The 20,934-nt window shown below is 40.8% G+C and overlaps 1 protein-coding gene across 1 annotated transcript in view; it reads right to left on the bottom strand.

Annotated features, from left to right (window-relative positions):
• Positions 1-2,571: 2,571 nt before the first annotated feature.
• PRKAR1B (protein kinase cAMP-dependent type I regulatory subunit beta) overlaps positions 2,572-20,934 on the bottom strand; it is a gene marked incomplete at its 3' end in the record, with an annotated part of 97,295 nt that continues 78,932 nt past the window's right edge. Inside the window, exons 9-10 of the mRNA XM_082006972.1 lie at positions 3,177-3,258; positions 2,572-2,744 (exon numbers count right to left, since the gene is read on the bottom strand). Of these exons, the coding sequence (XP_081863098.1) occupies positions 2,572-2,744; positions 3,177-3,258 (255 nt within the window). The remainder of the gene's footprint in view (positions 2,745-3,176; positions 3,259-20,934) is intronic.

The raw sequence follows: 20,934 nt of genomic DNA, 5'->3' as shown, positions 1-20,934 counted from the left end.
CACCAGCGAGGCAGCTCACACACTTCGGGTCCCACATGTGCTTAAATGCCTGGCTAAACTGGCACCAAAACAGTAATACGAAGGTCCGAGAGACACCTTGAACCCCTACATCTTTATGTAGACATATATGGTTACATTTAAACACAAGAATTTTTTTTTCTTCATGCTAATCCTCCAGAAAACCAGTTTGGTTTCCATTACTATATATAGCACTGGGATTCTTGGTCTATTTTTTGTCCCTTTGCATCTGATTATTTTCAGTAGAATTCAAACTTCTTATGATATGCAGATTTTAACTAGAACACGACTTCTATTCATAGAGACTTCCATTATTAATAAACCCACAACAGCCGCATATAATGTAGAAGAATTTTATTCATACTGTAATCCTGTCCCATCATCCTCTGCAAATATTACAATTATTTTCAAAATGTCCTCGAATATCATTTTGTTTGTTAAACGGTTACACTTCTCTTGAGATTGCTTATAACAGAACCATAATCCAAACGTATTTTCCATGAACAGTAAAAGTTTAAAGCAAAGAATCTGTGTTGTATGTGTGTGCTTGAGTAACTTCTAAACAGTGAGGCTAATACTTGGTGTTTAACAAGAAACGTATCTTGCATATCACAATTTTTTAACAATACAACAGAAATGCAATAGGTAAAAGAACATACATGAGTGACTGGTAACCTTTAAAAAATATTCCTTTTAAAAATCGCACAAGAGAATACAAAAACACTGAAGCAAATAAAAAGATTTCCAAATGCATATACATTTACCTATATATATAATGGGGGTCTGCCTATATAAATGTACGTGATAAAAATTGCAAGGTTGAAAAATATGAATGGTCATACTTAGTAACACGTGCAAGAAGCATAACATAATCATTATAAATAGTAGCCACGAATATACACTGACAGGACCACTAAAAATCCGCTGAAATAAATTAAGCACCTTGAAGTGACGGGAGGATTCTGAAGTCGAGAAGCAGTCAGCTCTGTAAAAACCACTGTGGGCAGCTACTGGAATATTGGGACCTCTTGGTGGGAGTCGAGAGGAAAGTCCCAAGTTAGTTTTTGTTAATTCCAAAGAAGAAAGCACATTGCGTGTCAGTAGGAGTAATTTTAGCCATGATCTTCACTAACACCTCTAGTTTCAAAAGGGAGATCGCTGCCTTACTTCATTGCATCACCTTTGGCATGTAGAAGGTACAGAAAGTTCCTATTTCCCCAGAAGAATGTTATCATAAGGAAGAAATACAGTTTTTGCCACACCTGAAGAGCGGGCAGTGCTGTTTAGGCTAGCTGAGATGCAGAGCTTTGCTGCTGTTAGCAAAGACAAGTTTTCCTTCAAAGGAAAAGCCTCCCAAAGAATAATCTAAATGATCCCATCCTTGAGGGCTGCACAGCAGAGTAAGGTCTGGGTCTGCAAAAAGCTCCGTTCAAGAGGAGACCCGTGTCCAGGCAGGGCAGCACAACGGCCAACGCGTCTGCACGCACCTGGAGGGACCCGGGCTCTAGGAGCTTCTTGCGAGATCCTGGTGCTTTTTGTTACGCGCCACGTCTTTTGGAGGAGAGGCAGCATTTTGAAACATGCATTTGGCTTTCAGAAAATACTAAAATATCCTAAAATGTATTCACATACTAAAAGAAAGGTCCACTGAATTTAATTAAGTGGACCTTATTAAGAACAAACCGCTGCTTTTGCCCCTGATGCACACCCGGCACCATCTCTTCAGCATTTCATGTAATATTCAGAGAAGTGGCTGAGGATTCTCTGCTGCAGACAAGTATCTTTCGAAGCCTAGTTACATCAGCAGAGAAGTTCCTGTTGGATTTTTAAGGGATCTAATGCAAACCCTCATTTAAAAAAAGCTGCGGACAAATAACTTAGGTCCTAAAGGCTCCACGTGAATGCTTACAAAACGTCCCTTGCAGACTGGAGGAGGCTGTTTGGCTTAGCATCTCCTACAGAGCAGACCTGAAAGGTCTTGTAACATGGAGGAATATGGCCCCTATATCTAAGCCACAAACAAAATTACTCAAAAGCTCTACTTTTCCCTGGCTTGCTGGAATGATCAAAACCTTCCTTCAATCTTCCCTCTTAAACTGCATGTCTGCCACTCACCTCACGGGATTTCAGAAACCTCCAGTCCACAACCTGTGAAAAGTCCTTTAGAAGTGACAGGCATAGGGACATCGCTTGATCAGAGAAGTCTGACAAAAGGTGAGTAAGACCAAGTTCAAAGATAATAAGGGAAATAGAAATTCATATGGATTTTAAATAGTTACAAACACAGTTTCAAGCTATATGATCCAACAATAGGTAAAAATCTCGCCTGCAAGCCAAGAGCCGAATCTTCCCCAAAGCTAGTGTTACCCAAACAGTTGTCTTCCTACTTACATGATACATGAGATTTGAACTGACATCCAGTACATGACATAAACAGAAAAAATACACATAAAATGCACACCTTTTATTTTTTTCTTCATAAAGCTATGGAGCTGCACAGAGCAAATTTAAGTGCACAAGGTCACACAAAGGCATGATTCCAGAAGGAATCATTTAGACGGTGAGTGAAATGAAACTGTTGTATCTCTGGATGTTTCTCTTGAGGATTTCGGAACAAGGACCGAGCACTCGTTCGAAGCGGGGCCGATCCAGCTTTACACACTTCAGGGGTCCGCGTGCCACCACCGTAGCAGCCCGGGGCCGATTGAGCAGTAACGCTATCTCACCTGGAAATAGGGATAAATACGCTGTCACGCACCCTGTGCCAATTTTTCAGAGGGTGCATATTCTAGCCACCATCCAGTTGCTTTGGTTGTAGAACATCCCCCTTTACGTATCTCTTGATAGACACTTTACATAATTCTGTTGACAGTACAAATGCATTACACATGCATAATGCATGCGTGTAAAATGCCTTTGAAAACAAATGCTTTCAGACTGTTTCGCTGATTCTGGATCTGTCTCCTGTCAGCTACCCTGGTGTAAACCAAGGAATGGTTTCAGCTTCAGTGAAATCTCTCAGTATTGCTGAAAGCAGCAGCTGACCTACGCATAACCCCTCGCTTGTAAAAGAGTGGAACACTAATTTAGACAGTAACTACTTGATACAACTCCGTCTGCCTGTCTTTCTGAACCATCCTTAAGCTGAATTTTCTTACCAAAATAATCTGATGGGCCAAGTCTTCCAACTTCGATGTACTCCTCGTTGTCAGACCTGCGCTGCAGAACAGACGCTGTGCCCTGGGAAGAGAAGCGCAGAAAGTCAGTTGGCTTTGCTTAAACCTGTTATGCTTTAAAAAGTACCGAGTCCTGAGTATTTCCTTCTGCATATCACACTGCTTTAGTTCTGTACGAGAGAGATGACAATTTCACTCAATTCCTTATATACGAATGAAAGGAATTAAAGGATAAAAAAAAAAAATCTATCAGCATGGCAAACGATTTCTCCCTTACGAATTGTCTGGATGCAGACAGATTCAGCTCACGCAGAAGAGAAGAGGAACAGGACAGAACTCAGTAACTCCTATTTAACTAATGCACATCATGCTGTGCAAATGTATGCTTTAATGTAATTTAAAAATATGTTTTGTGTGGATGCAGAACCTTACAAGAGACACAGAAAAGATTTACATCGTAAGGAATAAAAAGGCAATTTTCCCATCCACAGTCTTGGGACATGATTTTGTAAGACAGCAACTAGAGTTTATTCCTCACCTGATCATGCACTGGATCTATTGCTGAAATGGTTGGTAAAGGCGGTTTTTAATGCTTGTTGCAACAAAGGGTGATTTTTTTTTTAGCAGCTTTGCCCGCTTGTGGCCTGTAGTGATCTGGACACCTGCGAGTCAGTCGCTGGAGAGATGGAATGTGTCTTGTCTCCACTACCCTTAATAACTGCGGTACTTGACACGTGCTAATACATGTCAAAACGCAGTTACAGTCTATTTAAACCTTCAAAGAGGTTTTACATGCAGAAATATTCTAACCTGGAGGAAATCTTAAATTATTGTGGCATAAAGCTTTTGTAGAGGAATAGAGACAGTATCTGCTTAAATTACAGTAACATACGAAATTATCTTCCGAGTCCAAACCAAAAGCATAGGGAAAGGCAAAATGTTAATGTATTTTGATTTTAACTGAAATTATAAAGATTTTTAAATAGACTGGAGAGCCATTTTTTCACAGCAAAGCTGGTGAGCATTGATGTCTCCATTTTTTTTTTAAGTTTTTTGGCTTGGAAAGTAATACACGGAGACTGATCCTGCCCCAACCAGGACAGGGAAGGGGAGGAGACACAGTAATGTGGACTATGCTCGGAAGATTGATGCCAGTTATTGGAAAATATCACAGCCCTCACTCTGCAGTTGACACCCAAGTCTGGCATTGCTTGGCTCGTCGGCGCTGTCGGTGCCTGTAACCAGCTGCGGGACCACCCCAGCTTGGGGCATAAACCTCCCTCCAGTGCAGAGTATTCAGTGCAGATTCACTGGCTGCAAATATCCTGCAGCTGCCTTCCACCAAAAGAAACTTGTGTGTCTCCGGGTATGGTGGGAGGCATGAGGAGACACTGAGCACCCTGAAACACCTTGGCTTCGATGCAGTTAAAGGCACTCAGCACCCTGCAGAACCAGCCCTTCACCTTCGCACTGTGTTTAAACGCACCCTATAGTATCCCAAACATCGTCACTGAATTGCAAATATAAACAGCAATATAAGGCTGCTTGAGGTCTGGCTTTTGCTTTTCTAGGACCTGGGAGCCCAGGAATAACCAAGAGCAGTAGAATATCCACTATTATGTAGCAAATGATCATGATTTGCTTTCTTCTGAACAAGCACTACTAACATGCTGTCATACCATTTTATTGCATCATGTCCTATTTCATAACAGGGTTATTTTTAAGCCCATATACCTTACAAATTGCTGGGCCGCTCTCTAGGTTAACTTATAATGTAACCTTTATGTGCTATATAAATGAAGAGGTAATGCCAGGAACCAGAAACAAAAATCAAATTATGTGCCAGTATTGTCTGATACATGCTAAGCATCTGATGGTTTTTCTACAGACTTGGATGTACATCAAATTAATCTGACACATTAGAAATTATACTTTCTCATTTTGCCCATTAGCAGTAACCTGTGCTTAGTATAAATCCCTAGATATCATCTGTCAACACCTTATATTCATCATGACAATTTAGCTTTCCACCCCATCATGCCCTATTGGTATTACAAAAACACTGAAGAGACACCAGGGCTGTAAATTGAGGACCAATGAAAACAATCACAAAACTCTTCTCAGCTTCAATGCTTTCACTCTTAATATGCCAGGCAGCTGATGGTAGAAGATAGAGAACCATGTGATTGGCACAACGTGCATGAGCGAGGGCACCTGAACTGGGCAAGGTTGTTCAAAAAAAGCCAAACATACAGTGGAAGGCTAGTTTTGGTCTTTTGTGGGGTTTGTTTGGGGTTTTAGCTACCTTTAGAATGCCATGCACATAGAACTGTCCACAGCAAGTGTAAGGCTGTCCACAGAAGTAACTGGAAGAACTGGATATAAGAAAGGATTTGGTGCCTGGCAAGTTTCCAGCAAAAATTCCTTATCCTTGATATAACTAAATTGTTCTGCCAAAGCTGCTGTTTTCCAAGATCTTCCAGTAAATCTGCAAGGGCATGAAAATGCACAGATAGTGTAATGAGTTTTGTTATTCACACTTACTGCAAGTTTTCAGAACAAACACACATTCATAAGCAACATTCTCGGAAATACCGCATACAGGGAACAGTGTGTGGATCGACCTCTCTCTTGCCAAACTTCAGATCAGGTGCAGCTCACTACATTGATGCTGTTCTTATTGCCTGTGTAGTGTAGATGGATTCAGCTTCAGAATCGCTTCCAGCCCCCGTCCTCCTCTCCGTCCCCATCTGGAGCCTGGCAAAAACCTAACCCCTTGACCCAAATAGCTGTCTGCAATCCATGTCTCCAGTCTCTTTCCCAAAACTAATTTTTTAAAAAAACTTTTATTACAGATGTTTTATTACATAAACAAAAAAAAAAATCCCCAAAGTAATCATATTGACCTCCCAGGTCAAATGAAGAAAGGACTCAATTCTCCACTGCCCACCTTGAGCACGTTGCCTTAAAGGTAAATCACAGTATCAAGCAATATTGCTTTCATCTCCCCAAGTGTTAGCTTTTATTGTGGCTAATATTTTTTTGACAGGGTCCATATGATATAGGACTCCAATAAGTCAGTCTTCTGAAGCAATTTCTTCCACTGTTCCACTACAGTCGGCCTTTTTAATCCAAGAAACACCATGATATCTGTTGGAGGAGGACAGATGTGTCTGGCCTCCACAATAAACACTTGGCTTGGCAGGATAAAGCAGTGCGTATTCCAGATACATATTTTTCCACTCTTGTTTTAACAGTCACATAGGCTTTTCCCGTTGCCCAGTGAGAACAGGTCTATCACGGAGCACAAGAAGTTTCCTGAAACCCTGACAGCGAGCACCCAGATGTAAGATCTGATTACGCCACTTGGCCTCTCGTTGCACCAGTCACCAGCTCCACAAGTACATCCTGGAGTATTGTCAGAGTGACCTTCACGGGAAGACTGTCCACACCATGAAACAAAGAAGCTGTATTTATAATTATCTATCTGTATCACCTTCACTTTGCATGTCTTATCTCTGGAATCAACGCTATTCTGACTGTATTAGAGGAAGAGTCCAACTGTAGCTGACCAGTGTAACCAGGGCAAAAATAATACAGAAATAAAATGATACAGAATAAAACACCACAGAAACAATCCTTTATTACCCATATACTTAATGAAGCTGTCATACTAAATTAATTCGGTGCTGATCCCTACCTTTGCTCCCATCACAGGTCTCATGGCTGTGTTTCATTTTACTTTACTTGTCAAATCTTCTGACACAGGTTTTGAGTTTTCTATCCTTCTTGTGCTTTAGAAAACCCTACCTCCTATAAATGATGTGACTGAATAAATCTCCTGGGCCTTGTCCCAGGAGGTACAGGAATTATCTAGCAAGGATTCAAGGGGCTTATCACTCTCCCTCCCAAAAGCATTTGGTCTTGGTGGGAAAGATTTCTCCTTAAATGGCACACAAAACTTGGCAAGATGAGGCTCTGAAATAAACGGCACAATCCTAGATTTGCAGGATCAGGCTATTTAGCGCTGCTCAATTTAAAATACTGTCTTGTATACTGATAGCCATTTCAGCCTCCTACACCACCAAGCAAAACCTACAGAGCACAGGCTCAAAGACTGTCAAGAAGTTTGACACCATTTAATAAATCAGCACTTTGTGATGATATTAAACTGAAGGCAGACAGGCATGTCTTTCTGCTAGCAGACGCTTGGGAGTGAAATTATCATCTTTGGTGGATCCAGGAATATTCCCTTTCAGTCACTGGGGAGTGCCTGTATTCCCAGGAACCGATATCATTAACCTTCTCTCCTCTCCTCCAAGTAAATACGGGCATCTTATTGCAAAAACAACAAGAGTAGCAGTTCCAAAAGCAATGTGCCATCACCACCTCTCTGCCACCCTCACCCCCCGCACCTCCTCACTCCCTCTATCACAGCTCTGTCATGGTGCTGAGAGTATTTATTCGTGTCTTTCAAATGCATCAGCAGTTTGTTTTGTAAAAATTTATGGCTTAGATACGGCACCATAATTTAAGATATAAAAAGTAAATTAAGGTTTATAATCCATGAGCTCCCATCCTCCCCAAAGTAATGAGATTTTGATAGATGTTTCACTTTTAAACAAAAAGGACCAAACGGATGAATTCCTACAGCGTAAAGACCCATCTGGATCAACATTGAGACTCCCAGGCCCTTAACCTGCCTGTACTTATAAGCGCAAATTGCTTCAGGAGACCTATTTTTATATTTAAGTATGAATCCTATAGCCAGCAGCTGGCCTCAATAGCTTGGCTACAAAAGGCAACTGTTCATGATGCTCAAAACTGAAATTCTGTATTTTTTCCTCTACTCCAGCTCAGCGGATTGGATGGGATCATTCCCGGGCAGCACAAGGCAAAATGTGGCAGTGATGTGTCCACGTTACCTCTGGGTGGGACAGGCTGTGCAGTATGGTCCTTCACCAGAGGCAGAGGGAGGGAAGGGAAACTCAACACTGTTCTAAAAACTTTTTGGTTTAAAAGTCAATCTCGTTGATATTTTGATTTTGCTGGTCTAACCTCCCATTTTAAAGATACAGCAATCAGTAAAAAAAGTAGTGAGGCTCCACCTGTAATAAAGGACTTATTTATCAGTATTAAAATAGACGAGTATTTATTCTACCATGAGTTTATGCAATGTCTATGTTTATGTCCTTCTGATACACTAAGTATACAGAATAAATTTATCCTTTTTAAAGGAAGGAATTTTAATTTTCATAAGCAGGAAGTTACTATTTTTATTTATTTTATTTTATGAAATAAAAGTTTCATACTTTTTTACTTACTGCTTTTTTAAAGTAATGCATGGAAGACAGATTTTTTCCCCATGCCCTCAAAATATTACATTTTTATCCTAGTTTTGAGCTTAGAAAGCTTTTCTATTTTGTTTTCCTCTTCACCATCCCCTAGAAAAGAGCAGTGTAGTCTATAGAATGAGAGACAAAAAAGGTCAGGCTGATCCATCTGCTATCGCTATTAATGCTATCAGTTGCTATTATGAACATACCTTTCCTCTTTCTCACTTTGTTAATCGGCACACTCCATAATTCAGACATTCAAAAGATAAGTTTCCCCTCACTCCACAGTCACACAAACCCTCATTATATGTCGCTGTTAAATCTTTGCTAAGTTATTACGAAAGATGAAGGAAGAGGCTGTGAAGTGGTATAAAACGATCCTGTTCACACGGAGAAGCAGATGAGACCCAATGTAAAGACTCCTATTGGTTTTAATGGAAGCTATAGCAGATCTGAAATGAATTAAAAGATCTTTCACACAGTATGATTCTGGGAGTATTTTATTTAATTGCAGGCTAGATGAGGTTTGTGGAAGTAGTATCGTTTATTAGACCAACTAACATAGCTAGATAAGGGAGAAGAGCTTTTGGGCACACATGGCTTCCTCCAAGTTGTCTATTTCTCCAGATATATCTAATAAAATACACCATTTACCTATCTACAAACATTGCCTGGGCAATGTTCTTACACCAGCATAGCTACAACTATAATAAATTACACTTTATTTGATCATATCTGCCCGCTAACTGGTTCATACATGTGATTCACAGAGCATCTCCAAATCATTACCTTAAATTAAAGAGAGTCAAAAGCTATTGGTCCCAATGCTGCAAAACTCCTGGAAATAGCGATTGCCTGGTGAATCTGTGAAACCTGCTAAGATCTGTCAGCTAATGTTTCACCCTCCACTTCAAAAAACGATAATTTAAATCAGTTCAGTTGTCTGATGTGAAACCTCAAGCAACTTTGGTCCAGTTTGGCAAACTTTACTTTTATGAATATTATTTATGATGCACCTGTTAGACTCTTGAGCAGGTAAGGGCTACATGGACAGACCCCAGGTGTGCAGTAACTGAGAAAGTGGTGGTTGTTTGGTTTGCTTATCTCTAGCAAGAGCTCTTTTCTGCACCCATTAGGGTTCACTGCAGGTTACAGTGCAAGACAATGGCCAAGCTAATGAGCTACTGAGAGCTTTGGAATCGTAGAATCATAGAATCATTTAGGTTGAAAAAGACCTTTAAGATCATCGAGTCCAACCATAAAAACAAATTTGAAAACAAATATACAACATTTCTGTGTTCAGGTTTTTAAATTTGGCCATGACTGTGGAAATCTTGCATGCCACTGATTTCAGCGGATTTTCAGAAAGCCAGCACCTTGTGAGTATCTTTAGGATTAATAGTGCAATGTCAAATGAGCTCAAAAGGCAACATTAGAGTAATAATGGGTGCACTGTTATACCTGTACAATCTCCTTGAGAGAGAGCAGTGCTGCAGAAAGTGCCTTTACACTGCAACAGCCACAGTGACAATGTCTATGATTACTATTATGCAGTCACCATAACATTATAACATTAATGCATCACATTCTTATTGGCCATAATCCTCAACCACACTAATGCACACTGCAATCTAGCAAAGATGGAAAGTAAATATTACTACCAAGCTGGCACAAATCCTATACGTTAGCTCTACAGCCACGCTTGATATCAAACAATCTGCAGTTTGCCGTGCGCACCAGCTATATCACACCTGCATAAGACTAATGTATGTATGGCTAAACTTCACCACTTCTGCTACCTAGGCACATTTATATATAGTTTGGGAATAACATCCAGACCCGAGAGAGAGGAACAAAGCTGTCTAGAGCAATCACCAAAATAGTCACAAACATAAAGGTACTTTACAAAATGACAATCAATCATAAACGAAGTGTAGCTTAAAACAGCAGAAACAACTGAGCCACAGGGCATTTCCTAGGGATATAGGAGAGGCCAGGGTTAAGGCCCAGACATGACTACACCCAGCCTGTCATTAATCACCAGGAAACGCCTTTGCCTTGATCGTTCAGTATTTAAAATCATAGATGGTTTGACATGGGAAGACCTTTTCAATCGTTTGTTCATCCTCCTATTGCAGTATCTCAGACAATCTTCCCCTTTAGTGTTTCTTTGATACAGTCTGCATTAAACCTCTGCCGTACCTAATGTATTCCCCTTGAAGTAAAAGAAATGTTTTTATGAGATGGAACAAGACAAGATTCAGGTGGAGAGACCAGTAAAAATAGTGAAAAGCCAAAAGAAGCAGAATACACCGCACCAAATGCAATTTACTTCATGCACAGTGAGCCTTGCAATACCTATGCAAAAAAAAAAAAAAGTGGGTTTTGCACAAAGAATAAAAAATTGTTTTTTCTTCATTAAGCCTTTTCAGAATCACAACATGAAGTTTTATAGTCTCTTAACTTTAAAATGTTTCCCTTGAGCCACAGCAGCAGAACTAACATCAGGCTAGATCGTGCAGGTGTCCAGTAGAGGCATATCCATGCGTTCAGGGACTCAAGACTTCATCGACAGTCATCATCATCCCCCACCATCAGATGGGGGAACACCACGGTGGCCTCTGTGCTCCCCAGCCTCGGTGCCACAGCAGTGCCATGCTTCTCTCCCATGCCACCAGTTGCCAAGTGGCACTGGGAAGCCTAGGGGCAAGGGGGTGGTGGCAGAGGGATAAGGATACCAGCTCTGAGCCATGGGAGGAGCCCTTGCCTGGGGTGTGATCCTCCTTGGCTAGTTGTCCTGGCTCCATGCCCAGAAAGCTGGGAAGCGATTGCACCACAGTCCAGCCTTTGGGGTCCCTCTGCATTTTTCTCTTTACTCCATTCTAGGATTTTAGTTGCCCCTTTTATTACACATTCAGTCCACCTGTCGCAGGGGTGACAAAAAGCAGATCCACTCACTAAAGGTGGGCTCAGATGACGGGTTTTAATGAATCATCTCAGTGATACTTGGCCTTGACTAATCAGTAGCTTCTGTGGGAAAACAACTGAATTAATATTCATCCTGGTGCCAGATTTTAAAGACCGTCTGTGCCAAGCGCTGTGGATTATTGGCAACAAGGCACTGTTTTCCTCCCTCAGACATGTCAGCGTACAAAGCAATAAAAGTCACAAAGGAAAAAAAATGTTGCATTTTAGAGATTCTTTCTTTCTACAAAGCTAGCCATTATCTTGACTCTCTCTGAAGCCAGGAAACATCCACTGAGGCAACATAAAAGTGAGTCTATAATGGGTTATTCATCAACTGTTCATATTTGTGACTGACCTGACAGGGCTCATCTCCTGGAAGCAGACAGTGCGGAGCACTACCACCTACAGCAGGGGCAGGGTTGAATGTACGGGAGAGAAAACAAGAAAACAGTGCTGAACCTCCCTCACCCTGCCCACAAAATCCTTTCTGGTGAAAATCGTTTTTAGCTGTTAATGTTGTTTTACGGCCCAATTACTCCTACCACCATCTGCTTCTTTGTGAAAACATTCTGTAGATGCTGAAGTAACCAGACCAAGCAAAAGGCTGAGACAGATATCGTCATTGAAGTCTCATAACTAATGCTGTGACCAGGGCTGGGTGAGCAGCTGCGGCCAGCTAGGGCAACAGCTTCTGAGCAAGAAATAAAACTTGGAGCAAACTGGGGGAAGGAGAGAAGGGAGTTTATCACGGAGATCAGGAAAATCCCCCACGGAAAGGTCTCTTGAAATCCTTTCAGTTGGTGAATCTTGTGTATTCAAAGGACCAAATTCTGAAGTTCAGAAGAAAAATCTCACGCAGTCAAAGCTGCCTCTTACCTGAAGCACACTGCAGAGAGCCTTGCATGCTCCACAAAACCCACACTACACAGCTAATGAATGATAACCCTAAGGGGCATATTCTTTCAGCAAATCTGTAGTCATCTCAACAGTATCTTTGCAGAGGAGGGAGAAAAGACATCCCACTAAGGGACAGCTTTAACATGATTCAGAGAAAGCGATGAACTCCAGTAGGGATTAGGAAATGCTCCATTGCTCTTCCACCAGGTTGGACACCACTATATTTCGGGTCTTGTTTAAACTGTAGTATTTTTGCTTAAAGACAGAAAAGCACTCCTCAGGACAGAGCTCCTAGCTCCTGAGACAGCAGATGCCTTTAATTTCAGCTTAGATTTAACATGCCTCAAGCCATTAAGTTCTTGGTCACGTTGACTAAATGCTTTGAATGAGGGCTTGTGAGCTCGGTCTTCAATGCCAAAAGACCTTATAAAGATCCTGAAAACCTCCTGAAAACCTTGAAGGCTAAACGGCCTCTGATGCTCTCCTTACTCACACAGAGAGGTATTCTGTTACCTGGGAACCTCCACTGCTTTTGCAGACTTCCATGGTAGGAGGACATTACTGGACGAGACTAAAGAGAAAAGAGTCAAAACAACAACCTTACCTTAAAGCAAGTATTAGCTAAATAAAAAGTCACAGGCTGTTTTGAGACTGAGAAAATCTAGCACTCTGATTTTTATGAAAATTCAAAAGGAGCATGTATATATTAAGAATGGAACTGCCAACTACTAACTTCATGTTTTACTTCTCTGTGCACCAAATGATCTCCCAGTTTTCCATGTATTCTATAGTGGTAAGAGACCAGGGTGTGTCTGTATTTCCAGCATAAACTTCAATTTTATGGGTTTACAAATCAGATGTTTTAAATTATAGCTGAATGAGACTGAAGACTCCTACACAAGTTGTCATGTCACAAGTGAACCGGGGAAACATTCATACACTTTTTTTTTTGCACTGGGTATAGCATGTGCAAAAGAGAGGTTATGAAAACTACTTTTAAGCCTTTGAAAACTACTTTTAAGCCTTTGAGAATAGTACAGCTACATTGCATCCTCCTGGTTTTACTTCAAGACCTAAGTTTACCAAGTCCTGTGTGTACCTCATGATGCTGGCATAAGCAATGTTCTCAGTCGCAGTGTCCTGGAAGACCACTAGCATATCACTCCGCAGCTGCCATTTTAGCCATTTGGGACTGCTAATAGCATCATTCCTGGGATGGCTTTTATGTTACAGCTAAGGATCAGCAGTTCTAGGGATACTTTCCAAGAGAAGACAAATCCTTTGAACTATGTAGCCAAAGACACTGCAAATACTCCTTTAGCCAGTAAGCAATCTTGGATTTTTATTATTTACCAACCTTTGATTTATGAAAGACTTTTATGCAAAAACAAGGGAATAAATAAACAAATTTCAGGCAGCAATACAAAGTGCAAGTGACTTCCACTTAACCTGCAGTTAGAAAAGAACACCCATCATTTTTGGGTGGTAAAATTTAACATAAAGGAAAAAGGATGGTCAGTTGATATATTAGCCTGGGATTCATAGGGCTAACATTGCTTCTCTGCTTTAGACCTTCTGTGAGCGAAATCATGGAGGTCCAGACCTTCAAGGTGCCTAATTGATTGTCTTCAACAGGAATGAAGAACTATCTTAATTCTTGTGCCTGTGCTTCAGACCACAACATGCAAAATGGAGGTTGCTTCACACAGACAGGTGTAGTGAAGATAAACCCAGTGAAGTTCATGAGATGTTCATGTAAGAGAGATAAGTAGGTAAGATAAAATGAGCCACTTAAAAGGTTACATATGTTGTATACCACAGTCATTACAAGTCCCCAAATCATTTGGTCATATTGCATGGATGTGCCAATCCAGGTGAGAATTTTTTTCCATAACAAACTATTGGCTGTGTACATTGCTTTTACATTGCTTTCCTACCCATCAAACTTCTTTTTAAAAAAAGCTTCATTTTCATAATATAAAAGCTAGTTAATCTTAATGGTATTGGAGAAGGATAATGCAAGAGGACTTAATTCTGATTGTGGACTTAAGATTGAGTCATGACTGGGTTTGACAATATTTTTTTAACTGTACATTTTTAAACTATTATACGTTATTCTCCAGTCTCTGGGTTCATAGCAACTCGCAGAATTTACATACAGTTGTCCTGGTTTCTGCCACAAACGAGGAACAAAATCTGCAAAGTCCTAAAATAGACTAGAAATATTGGCTAATCTAAAGTTTCACAAAATTTTTAAGAAAATGCTCCATCGTACTTCACTTCTGAGGTTTCAGATTTTGCAGAATTTACTGTAGGTGACTGCATTGCAGTGGTTATTAATGGGGCCAGAGAAAAGAGTTGGAAGGAATGGCCAAAACCTGCAGTCACTGACAGGTCTTCCATGGCTGGTGGGAAGAAGAAAGGGTGCAGCCAGTTGGTTCCTAAGAAACACTGTTCCTTTCTGACAGAGAAGAGATTAGGATACACTCGAGATTGCATGTATATGGATATTGCATGTATATGCAGCCTGATCCACTGCCCACAGAAGTCAAAGTTAAGCTGAGTTTAACAAGAGCTGGACTAAGCTAACATTTTAATCCCTTTGACTCAGCAAAATACTTCACCTCCATCCCTAGTCAGGGTAGGACCCAATCACACACCTAACTTTCAATCTTTGACGTCAGCTGACCATTAAAAACGCCATCCTGAACACAGGTGAACTTTGAAGCAGGGCCAATGGAAATACTATGGCTCCAGCACAACCAGGTGATACCACGAAAACTGAATGTACCTTTCCTGTAAGAGCTCTATGGAAAACAATGTCTCTGCAGTTAAAAGTAAGTAGAGTACAGAGCCCTCAGTGACTGCTGGGTCTGTTTATTCGGCATATTTTGTTTATTAGGTATATTAGGAGTCGCTGTAGACTGCCTTTGACAAACATGTTCAGTATCAACAAAATCCCGGTAACACCAAGCAGTTCAGATTGTAGCCTTTGAAACTCCTTTTCTAGACAACATTCATCTTCCTAATTAATAATTAATCACACTGTGTTTTTAAAGAGATTATCAGGTGTGATAGCAGAGTGTGCCTAAGGCAGTGACTTCATTAACCATACGGAAGAAGTTTACTTTGTAGTTCTCCAGCCTGTCACAGGGGTAGGTGCCAAAGGGGTCTCTCTTGGGTTAGAAAGTCAAAGAGCAACAATTTAGAGCAGGAAACAATTGAGCTATTATTTTTCTTTTTTCTTTTCCTCCTTAAGGAGCTTTTAAATCATAAATCTTCAGATGCTTTTTGTGCAATTTAAAACTCAGGTCAACTTTTCCTACAAAAAGGCCCAATTCTGTGAAGAACGGAGCGCCCTTCCGAGTTAGACCAAGGACCTTCCTCTGCTGGTGCACGTTACCATGGTAGGAAGAGTTTACAAACACTGTTCCACCTAACAAGGCTTTGAACTGCATTTGTGCAGACGCTCCATAGCATGCCATGAGTGTCAGCGAGGCTGGAAACACTGATTTCACCTACAGGACAGTATCTCAAGTACACTCTCAGCAAGAACTCACAGCGGATCCTGCCCAGACTGGAACCAGTTTGTGGCCCTGATTTGAAATGTCAACAGCAGCATGAAAGCTAGCAGCCCCCCGAGGATTACAGAACTGTTTTCAGTGTAATCAGCCAACAATAGTGCTGGACAACTAATTGTTACCAACTAATTTTACTTCTTTTAGTCAATCAGGCAGCTCTATGCATTAATTCTGGAAGGATTTCTGCACTATCAATGAAAATGTTTCTCTTTGCCAGTTTTGCTATTCCCACTGCCTGGTTTCAGTACTGACAGATACTTTATACCTTTTCCCATGAAGCTTTTGCTCACCTTTATGAAGTGTCATCAGGATTATTCACACTGATGGGGAAATGGGGAGGGTAATGTTCTGCCCACAGACTGGACTGAGAATACAGGTGAGACTACAAATCAGATGCCCTGACTCTGCCCCCTCTCTAACCAGTAGGATAATAACAAAGAACACAAATCCCCAGCTTTTTTGAAGTGCTTTTCACAAAAGAGTTGCAGAGGAGGGTGCAACTACCCCCTTAGTAACTTAGCACTAATCTACAATTAAATATACTAAAGTTAAAAACAAAAATCTAATGTGAAACTACTCGATACAATGGGGCCATTTCTCCTTGAATTTTCTCCTGTGAATTATCTTCTATTTTTAGGTCTTTTATTTTTAGGCTGCTGCATGCTATTGTTGGGCAACTTGACCAACTATTAATTGGAAATGTTTTGCTTCTCATGCAGTTTTATTTCTTTGCTTTCTGCACCACTTAAACCAAACTGTCCTCCGAGAAGATGACAGGCTATGGAAAGCACATTTAAAGGACAGCTACAAGCTGTGCTGTTTGGGTGCAGAGTGGCACTATTATAAACCTTTTGCTGTTCTCTCCTCCTACACCTGTGTACGTTTGTGTCTGCTCAGGCATTTTTCTTAAGCCATGTCAAACTTTATGGAGTATTAGGGCCATATGGCAGCAGTTCAGCAAGCTCTCAGTACGCAGCTGAGGTTGAAAGACTCCCTGAGCACAGTCGGTGGAGTCCCGTGACAATATCCATGTGCGCTTGGTCATGACAAGTAGATCCAAGTGAGCTGACGTGGGGAGGGGTGGGAGCTGGAAAACCCAGCGGGGCACTTCACAGCTGCAGGTCCATGCGTTTTTGGCAGCTGCGTTACAGACCTGGAGGTGCTGTGCCACCCAGCCAAATTCAAAGCTGAACTTAAGAGAGTGGTACATGATCATAACCGCTATTTTTAATACTATTGTCGCTACCTTTCTCAGTAACCTAGACGACAGCAAAATCCTCATTTCTTTCCAGTTTCAGAGCACTACTACACTAGTTTGAACTACTGTTCAAGCTGAAGTCTGGCAAAGCACGAGTTGGAAATAAAATCAGCCCCCGTTCAACTGGCATTTCATTTAAAGGGACTTAATGTTTGCTGGGATATTTAACTCCGCAAAGCTCACATGCCTTTGCAAGCTACCACTTTAAAATGCTAGCTAAAAATATTTGCGTTATCTGAAGTCAGATGAATAAATCCTCCCGACTGCTGGGTACACAGTGTGGCAGAGTACAACTGCAAATTTATTTGTTAGAAACTGTACATCTGTTATGATTTACGCTTGCCAAAATATAATTCTTTATGGCAACAATTGTTTCATGGTGCTTAAAGTTTTTCACCTCTGTGCCAGGAATCTCATATGGGATAATTCCATGACCTTGGAATCCAGCAGATACATTCCACATCTGTCTGGTCTGGGAAAGCCTGAGTTTGTTGTGTGAAAACCAGAGTGGGAAAATAAGACCTGGAAATAGCTGAAAATACAGAAACTGCAGGGCTGTTTCTTTTTTTCTTTTTTTTAATTACCAGTTTCAAGTGTAGTAAATCAATCTCACAGAAGCAGTTACTTTGCTTTTGTAAGCAGACATTCACTTCTGATCCTATCTTCAAATTAAGGAATATGGTATAAACATTAAAATAATTCTATCTCTGGAAAAAATCATAGCCTTTAAATATTAAAACTACATCTTGTTGAAGGCTGTTTGAGATTTAAATGTAAAAGCACCCAACCTATTGCAAGTAAACATCTTACTGGTGCCTGTGAAAATTCAGGATGGCAGAAAAACTGTAGCTGTCCTGGAATCTCAGAGTAATACTTTTCTCATTAGACTTTTTAACAAAAAATGAGCCATAAACAGCTTTGTGAGCAGTGAACTTAAAAAGCCCCAGTTTCCTGTGACAGTTCCCTGTGCACATTTTCTGTTATTCTAATACTCTGGCTGAGCTCCTGCTGCAGCCTTGCTGTCCATGGGGCACTGCAGCATTTTCATGCATACAGCCTGCACATCAAATAACCTGCACCCCACTATGAGCTGTGCATCACTGGAGATAAGAAGGTGGACAGAAAGCCATGAAAAAAAGATTATACTAAGAAAAAAGGAGTAAAGGTGAATGTGCTTGCTTGACAGAAGGGGGAGACTAAATATCCTTGTCCATACTAACCAGGATGATATTGCTGGCTTAAAGTAGGAATTGCTGTTCTGATCATCACCAAGGCTGGAAATCTCCCTTTCAAAAGGGTTTAATGGCTGCACTTCAGTCAGCAAATCCTGAAGGTGTCAATTCAATTATAGGCTATGTCTTTCTGCAGCACCAATATACTTAAAAGATGGTATCCCAAAGGGATGTCACAGAGGAAGGCAGCATTGCAGGATAATCAGAAATGAACGATTAATTTATGAAGTTCATACAAAACTGTGCTAACAATTTAAAATACATGCGTGAGTCCTGGGTGTCTTAGAGAAGCTGTTATGATAGGAGTCACAAGATCCCACTTGGAACCAGTATTTGTGATGCTGGTGCACCAAAGCTTTGTAAATTGGTAACTGATTTGACTATGGCATGCCATGAATGACCATGGTTTATAACAAATGAGTACCATGCCCCAAAATTGCACGGCAAAGCTTAGTTTTGTACTACTGGACAACAGAGTACTCCAAAGGAGGCTGCATTCTGGTGATATATGAAATGCTTTCTGTATATACAGCAGCCAAACAAATTGGCTGCATTTTGAGTGTTTTGGATTATAAGGCTGCAAACATCAAAAAACATATGAAAGAAGCTAATGACTTTTCAACATATTGTGACAACAAACCAGCCAAAAGTACTTTCAACCTGTTTGTAGAATAATGTGTTCCTGGCGGCTCACATCAGCTTTCCTGCAGAAAAGTTTAACATCAAAGACATAAACTCCTGTGAAATCAGGTTTAAAATGCAAAACTTAAACTATGTGTGAGTGGGCACAAATACTACTGCAGCACAAGAAATAGTTGATACTGGATGTTAATTCTTTAATGCAGAAAAATTAGGCAATTTCCAAAGTGTGAAACTATGTTAGATTTATAGTGGAAGGGTGAGGTGAGCAGATACTTTATGATTATACAGTGTGCAGTGTTAATACTTTTCTACCCATTCAAGTCTTAACAGCTGTTCCATCAAGAGGGGGAAAATAAGGGCCCTCGGTAATTCTTCAGCAAGCTGCCAATTTTCCACATGGGATTCGATAGCTAAGAAAACCAGGTTTTCCTAGTCTCGTGCTGCTGCAAGTAACAGGACACTTAGTAACGCTAGTGGAAATAAAAACTTTTGTTATATACTAAGTATTTTGTTAATGAAAAAAAATCCCCTTCTAGTATTAGTCTCTTTTATTCTGACACTATTGTTTTGAAGGGGCACTGCTCATCACGTATTTAAAGTTCCTTAAGTGTCCAACTGTGTGATACACAGGTGCAGTTATTTGCACGGACAATTTGCATCAGAAGAGAAACTATGTTCATAAATCAAGTATGTGTTTCAGCACCAGCATCCAACATTCAAGAGGAAAGAAAGAATAGAATTTTAAGTGTCAGATATTGATTATGAACCAAATTCTGGCTGCCTTGGATAGAGGCATCTGTCCAAAAATTCACAGATAAGGAGAGCAAAGGGAAGCCCGTTGGCCTCTAAGCCATTTTGCAATGGGTGCTGTACAACCCCTTTATCAGCTGCGCGGGGCAGGATCTCTTTCCTCCTAAATCCCATCACAACACAGCAGCCTGACGGAGTCAGAGATGTACCCTGTGTACGTACAACTGGAGCCCAAGGCAACACAATGATACCAGCTTCCTTACATCCATATGACCCACCTTCTCCCACAGTGAGGGATTCAGATTACCTCCTAGCTCCTTTGCCACCACTGCCTTGTTGCTGGTCATGTATCATCTGGCCTGGGATTTGCACTTGAACTGTCACCACACAGCCATCTGTTGGCCATTCCCAGTCTATATCTTTGCGTATGAACTCTCACAGCTGGTACTGAAAAGCTCCAACTTCAATACATATACAATCATATCCTAATGCTGTCTTGTTAGTCTTAATCTGAGCCTCTCTAATACCTTTTTATAACTTGTTATATCACAGCGCCTAGGTATTTGTATGAGATATCAAGGATCCAAATATTTATGTCAGAAAGGGAGGAAAAATCCCGTCAGCATTTGTTTGCAGAAGTGAGATGGTGGAACTATAGTGTCAGGTAATCTCCCAAAAAGATGTCAGCATTTTCAGCTGCCTGACAGATCTGTCTGCCTTTGTGAGAGCAAACAAGAAAATGGCTCTGCCATTTGGACTGAGTTTAAGGCAAAACAAAGAACAAATTATCCATTTTCAGATCTCCTGCTCCAGTTTACAGATGTTTGTTTGTGATTTCCCTTGTAAGTCCCTTTGGGAACAATGATCAATGCACTGTGTGGCTGGCCAGCCTTGCTAAAGTACCGGCAATTTAAACAAGAAAAATATCATGCAGAAAACAAACCTTCAAACAGTAAAGACTCTAGACACACCTCAAAATTCCTCTGTGTCTTCAATTTACTGGAAATTAGGAAACGTCCCACTTAAGACATTTCCATGGAACTGGTGTCTGAATTCATTTGAATTTTGAGCAATTCT

The sequence above is a fragment of the Phaethon aethereus genome (genome assembly GCF_964289735.1).
Source record: "Phaethon aethereus genome assembly, chromosome: 15".
Classification (NCBI taxonomy): Eukaryota; Metazoa; Chordata; class Aves; order Phaethontiformes; family Phaethontidae; genus Phaethon; species Phaethon aethereus.
This window is presented reverse-complemented; position numbering and strand designations above follow the sequence as displayed.